Source organism: Nannospalax galili, unplaced genomic scaffold (assembly GCF_000622305.1).
Source record: "Nannospalax galili isolate Female #2095 unplaced genomic scaffold, S.galili_v1.0 scaffold463, whole genome shotgun sequence".
NCBI lineage: Eukaryota > Metazoa > Chordata > Mammalia > Rodentia > Spalacidae > Nannospalax > Nannospalax galili.
In genome coordinates, this window is record NW_008349529.1 from 11,163 (window position 1) to 18,156 (window position 6,994).

A 6,994-nucleotide genomic window follows, 5' to 3' on the forward strand; every position below is an offset into this window, starting at 1 on the left:
AGACTACTCAAATCATTCCAGGACTGAAGATGGAGCAGGCCGTACGAGAAGCAATATGAGTAGCTTCTGAGAACAGCATAGCTCCTGGTTGGTTGTTACAAAGGAAGTGGGGACCTTAGAACTTCAGCTTGGAAGAACTCAATTCTGCCAACCACCTGCATTAACTCAGAAGTGACTCTTTTCCAGAACTTCCTGGTAAAAGCTTAGCCTGCTGTCACCTTGACATTGGTTTTGTGAGATCCTAAGCAAATAACCCAGCTGAGTATGTCTGAACGTTGGATCTCCAAGCTGAGAGAGACGTGAACATTGTTTAAGTCACTGTTTGTGGTATTTTATTGCAGCATCAGAAAATAAAGAGTCCAATGGTAACATCTATTTGAACACTGGAGAAAAAAAAAAGAAACTATATGCAATTTCACACCTCCCTTCTAGGTTCTGTATGCCTAACTCTTGAAGAAATTTCCCGAAAGAAACCCATTTTTAATAAATCTTATTTTTGTTTCTACTAATTTTGGCATTGACTTTGTATGTAGTAGTTCAGGTTAGTTTGTAACGCATCTCCAACAAAATGCTTCTATTCACAATCTATAAAGGAATCATCAGATATGGTGGTGCATGCCTTTTAACCCAGCCATCACTCAGGTGGCAGAGGCAAGCAGGTCTCTTTGTTTTTGAGGCCAGTCTGATCGACCTAGTAAGTTCCAGGCCAGTCAGAGCTACATAGTAAGATCTTGTCTCAAAACCCCAAAATAGTAACAAACAAGAAATCACATAAATGGGTAATAACAATACAATTTCCAAAGGAAGAAAAGGGTCAACAGACTGTATTAGACATAACGAATATGTATACGGCCTATAAGGAAAAGGTGCTTGATGTAGCTGTTTACCTGGTCAACACACATTAAAATCATATGATATATATATTATATCACATACCTATCACAATGATTGAGATGAAAAAGACTGACAAGGCCGCATGCTAGGATGTGAAGGGAGCAAAATTGTTGATGGGAGTGCTAATTACTACAACTACTTTCCAAAAGTTCTTTGTCAGTCTCTCCCACGCTGAGCATACCTGTGATGATGCTATGAATCTGAAATGTCCCCTGAAGTCCTCTGTGTTAAGGGACTCCAAGTTGCTGATTTTGAAAGGTGGTGGGAATTTTAAGAGATAGAGTCTAATGGGAGTCTGTGGAGGGGAGATACGAACTTGAAAGGGAGTGTGGGACCCTGGTTTTATCTTCTGTCTCCCTTTTCTTCATGCCCCAGACATGAGCTGAGCAGCTGTGCTGCACCACACACATCCTGCTGTAATGTGTTCCCTCATCTCAGGCTCAGAAGAAACATAGCCAATTGATCCTGGACTAAAACTTCCAAAATCAGGAGTCAAAATAATCCTTTTCTATTTGTAAGTTGACATAGCTCAGGATTTGTTATAGTAATGGAAAGTGGAATTCGACTTGTAGGTATGACGAGAAAAATGTGCATATGTTTATCAGAAGGCATACTACAGTGTTCACAGTAACATGATATATTAAATCTCGAATTTAGTAACATTCAAATAATCACCAACCAGGAAATATTCAAATTGTGAAACTCTTGACTTCTGTTTGTGATGTTTTCTAAGAAGGGAAATTACACATGTTTTCCATGTACCACATAGGAACTACTTCAAAAGGCCTTGAAATGCACAGCTTCCAAGTAACTTAGGACACACAAGGAGTCAGAAAACAAAATATGAACATAATCAGGACATGAGCACTGGGCTAACATGCAGATAGAACAGCAAATCATTGGGACACACAATAGAATCATGCTCGGTGATGTAGCATGTCAGGCAGGCTGCACGTGATCAAGCTTACAGCGCTTGCACGAATTGGAGCAAACAAGTGAGGGTCACGAGGCTTGGCAGCCAGCCAGGGCGCCATCTTGGCCAGCTCGACCGAGCCCGCTTCCCACAATCTACGAATTGGAGCAAACAAGTGAGGGTCACGAGGCTTGGCAGCCAGCCAGGGCGCCATCTTGGCCAGCTCGACCGAGCCCGCTTCCCACAATCATCCAAACACGCTTCTGTTAAAACACTTATTTAAAAATTGCTACTTTATGTTTACTCAGGACTGAATGCATATGAATAAAGACTATCCACATAACTGGGCAAAGATGCAATGGCCTCGGGCATTTGGAAAGAAGGCTAATTTCTGTTCTCTAGATCCTTAGTTTTACAAGCTAGTATAGTCAAACTGAACATAATGATAGGTTTAAAGATAAGTGCAGAAAATGATATTTAGAAAGAGAGAGCTAAAATACTTCTAGGATTCAGAAAAACACCATAGGTAGATTAAGAAGTGCTGTGATTGAAAGTTTTGTAATGCTACACTGCACTGTAAGATGAAATCATAAATCATAAAATAACTTAATTTTGAACCTACACCATAAATATTGATGTTTTGGTACATTCTACAAACACGCACTTAATAACGATTGGTCACAAGGACAGCTAATCTATTAGCAAATGCATTGTGCAATCTACAGTTATTAAGTGCCTTCTATGTTTGTCTGAAGTTATCATTAAATGCCTTCTATGTTTGTCCGTGTGAGGTGTAATGGGAATATACAGGGTTTGTGAAACCCAGTGTCACAGAAGAAGCATACATAGATAACCAAACGGGAATATACAAACAAATATGTGTTTTGCATTCCCACAGGGTTTGTGAAACCCAGTGTCACAGAAGAAGCATACATAGATAACCAAAGCAAATCAAAATGTAAGGACCCTCGTGAGGTAACAAGAAAGTGCTTCAGAGTCTTCCTTTCTCATTCAAAAGGTAAAGAAAAAGAGAGATTGAGTCATCTAAATGCATTGGACCAATGAGCACGTGGGCTTGACCTCGACCCATCATCCATTTTTGTAAAGTTTGGGCACAACAACGAGTGGACTCAGAACACTCAGGAGGGACATTTTAGTTTCTCTTCACCTTTATTAGTAACTATAATACTTTGTTGGTTATATTTGAAATCTATCAAGATCACTATAGCCATTAACTACGTCTTAGGAAGAGAGTATTTAAATAGTAGAACAGTGAGCTTTGCTTAACTCAGATAACAAGAATTCCATGTTTACTGACTATCCTCTCTGTAGTCCTTCCTAGGAAAGAAAGTTGTAAGGAACAACTATTAGAGAATTGTTTAATTTTTTTTAAAATTCAGGGCAAGTTCCAAGTCAGTACAGACCTGGCAAAATCTTTATACTTCTTTACACTATAATACTGATCTGAGGATTGATGCTCAGAACAATATTCTTGAGATAACTGTGTGTTACCCCACCAAAGATTCAAATATCAAAGTGAATCTGCATTCTCAGAAACGTATTTGGAAACATTGTCAGTAAAAGTATATGAAAACTAGCATTTAGATGAACTTTTAGAAATGAAACTATCCAGACCATATCATTTTCCAAGTATTCTTTCTAGAAAGGATTCAACACTGTTGTAGGATAAAGCAAACACTAAATCTTAATGCAAGGCAATGAGAGACCTGGGATTCAGTCCAGAAAGTGGAACATAAAATAATCAACTTTCATTTCCTTTTAGTTAATAACAGTTTAGTTCTGGTGAACCCTTTATATATAATTACCTACTTAATACTTTCATCAATACTTTGAAGAACTATTGTGACCCCTATTTTAGACAAGACTTCCTACACAAGAAAGCCTGAAGAACTGAAATAAATTTTCCACAGTTAATCGAGAGCTACAATTCAAAACCAAGTTTATCTGACTTCAAAAGACTCTGTATTCTATTATGGGCATTGTTTTGTTTTGTTTTGTTTTTGAATTTTTCTTTTTAGAGATTAATGCTTCCCTATTACTTTATATTATTTTTCTAACAATGGGGATTTTCTGCCTCTCCTAATCATTTTAAACTACATTTCAATAATATCAAAATGGAGAGATTTTTTTCCCATGTAAATATTTCAAACACTATATATTTGCATGTTCTGAGTACACTGAGGTATACACCATATATGCATAGAATTTTTTGTCCATCACAGAAATTTGCAATTCCCATCATTTTATGTAGGACAAATCTGGCCTCTATGACTCCATACTCTGTCTTGGTTCCCTGTTTCCATCACTGATGGAGAGCCTCTTTTGTAGGGCTGGCTGGCCTGAGAGCTCAGCCCCTGGGACTCCCTTAACTCTGTCCAAGATAATTTTTCTCATGTTTCATTCGGCCTCATGGGTTTTATGGCCCCTCTCTGTGATGATGACTCAACATTTTATCTCTTGCCCTGACTTGTGCTGAACTTTGGGCTAAAACACCCAATAGTTCACTCATAGCTCTCCAACTTAACATATTCGAAATTGAATTCTTAAAATTTCCTGAGAGCTCTCCTTCATACACTTTTCTTTATTTCATTAAAATGTTAACATAGTCTAAATTCCACCTCAGTTAACAAAATGAATGTTTCATAGCTTTCTTATGTCACCTAATTTGCTAAAACATATTGTCTGAGGTTTATTAAAAACATATTTAATTCTAGGTTCCAGTGCTGTGGAAACACATACACACTTCCTAAGAAATAATTTGTGTACTCATATTAGTATATAACTAAATGGAAGTATTAAAGCAAAAATCAAAGCAATAAACGTTGTATTGGCAAATAAAAAGGCACTCCACATTATTAGCCATCTAGGAAGTGTGTATTAAACTTACACTGAGATACCACTACACACCTGCCAGAATGGTGAGAATGAAGTGGGCAAAACTATCAAATACACAGGGCTGGAAAGATGGCTCAGCAGTTAAGAGCACTAGCTGCCCTTGCAGAGGCCCCAAGTTTGATTCCCAGCACCCACATGGTGGCTAACAACTGTCTGTAACTCCAGTTTTAGGGGATCTGATGCTCCCTTCCGACCTCCACAGGCATTGCATGACACGGGTGCACTTACACACATGCAGGCAATACACTTATACACATAAAATAAAAATAATAAAATACCAAGTACTAGTTAAGATTTGAAGCAAAGGAAATCCTGATATTCTTTTGTTGGGAATATAATATTTAACATCTAATTATATCTTAAAACTCTTTGTCTATCCAACACCCTCTACTTGGGGAAATAAAAAAAATTAGTACATGGAAACATTTCATTCAAGTATATCATGTACCTTGACTATATTCAGCCTCTAATCCTTCTCCAGTTCCTTTATCGTCCTAGTCCTCTTCCTTCTCCCAAATTGCATTGGTTATACTTTCATGTTATACCTCTCTCTATATATCTATATGTATATTTCTATACATACTCACAAAAATAAGTTTTATTCAGTCAAAAAAATGAAATTATGTTGTTTGCAAGAAAAGAGATGGAACTATAGATCGTAAGAGTCAATGAAATGCAGGGGAAATGCTATTTCTCTGTGGCATTCAACACGCATTCTTGTCTCCTTTATAAGTGTACAGAGGGGAAGATATTCCTATACATAGTGATTCATGCAGTGATCAGCATCTCCTCCAAGTCAAGTCATTAAGAGTCTTTGAGGAGCTATTCGGTCTTGTTTATTTTTGTCAATCTAGATTCTTAAGACTGTGGCCATCTTGCCATGACATGGAAATCAGAGAGGCAGAACTCTGCTTTTGTGATTCGAGAAGGGAAAAGTAGTTTGCTGCAAAAGGGTCATCCATATGAAAGAGCTGAGGGAATGCGTTTCTCTGATAGAAACTATGGACTTGAGAATTCTACACCAGTAAAAAGTACAATTCACGTCTTCCTTAACTTGGTAAAATGACATTAGTACTGATGAAATCCTAGCTGCTCCAGGAGGGCAGGTGTACATATTTAATCCAAAGTGGTTTATCAGGAATGAACAGTGACATGAACTAGAGCTTAAGAGGTTGAACCCATAAGGGCTCTGACATACCCATTACGGAGACATCGTATTCTATCAGCAGCGTCGCTTCCTGTCCACACTGTTTAAGAATACTCATGGCTTCTGCATGTGTGGTTCCAAGAAGCCGAATTCCATCCACACTGAGCAACCTGTCTCCAGGTTTGATGGTGCCCTCTCTAGAGAGAGAGAATGAAGGAGCAGTCTTTATTAATTTAGCATAATGGAGCTCAGCTTTAATAGCCACTTAGCTAGAGTCATGCTTTCACACAGCTTCTGCCATCCATCCCATTTGCATTCTATTTAGGTATCAAGAATGACAGTAGGAGCATGAGGAGGCAACCTCAAATAGAAAACTGCAGTAATATAAAAATCAGTAATGAGAAAATAACTGCACATTAGCAAATAGCCTAGTTACCGAGAGTTAACTCTCGGAAGACAGAAGTAAAATAGCACATCTTCCCTTTTGTAGGCTTCTGTTTGAAAGTCTAAAATTGATTTATTGGAGCCCAGGAAATAGCATTCACCTGTTTTCCCCAAAGTCAGGTAAGCAGAAAAGCCTTCTAATTTCATTCCATGTATTACCAGTGAACCCAAGCCAAATACGGAGTATTGGTGAGAAGTTTCCTAGTCTGTAAATTTTCCTACTGATCTATGAGGCCATTTGTCAATCATTACACTGATCCACACCCACATTCCTTGGAAGAACCAGGAAAATAATATTCTCCCTGCTGTGACCATGGAGTCTTTTAAAAAATATTTTATTTATTATTTTTATTTTATGGGTATGAGTATATTGCCTGCATATATGTAAGTACACCCATGTCGTGCCATAATCATGGAGGTCAGAAGAGGCTGTTGGTTCCTGTGGAACTGGAGTTGTGGATAGTTGTTAGCCGCCATGAGGGTGCTGAGAACCAAACCCAGGCCCTCTGCAAGAACTACCAGTGCTCTCCAGTCCTCTAAAAACTTTTTTTAAAGAAAGCCAGACCTGATGGTACACACCTGTATTCCCAGAACTTAGGGGGCTGAGGCAGAAGGATCATGAGTTTGAGGCCAGCCTGGGCTACCTTGTTAGATACACACACACACACACACACACACCC

At 38.4% G+C, this 6,994-nt stretch overlaps 1 protein-coding gene across 1 annotated transcript in view; it reads right to left on the reverse strand.

Annotated features, from left to right (window-relative positions):
* Positions 1-5,921: 5,921 nt before the first annotated feature.
* Grip1 (glutamate receptor interacting protein 1) overlaps positions 5,922-6,994 on the reverse strand; it is a gene marked incomplete at its 3' end in the record, with an annotated part of 149,139 nt that continues 148,066 nt past the window's right edge. The window contains 1 exon segment of the mRNA XM_017801623.2: positions 5,922-6,067. Within this exon segment, the coding sequence (XP_017657112.1) occupies positions 5,922-6,067 (146 nt within the window).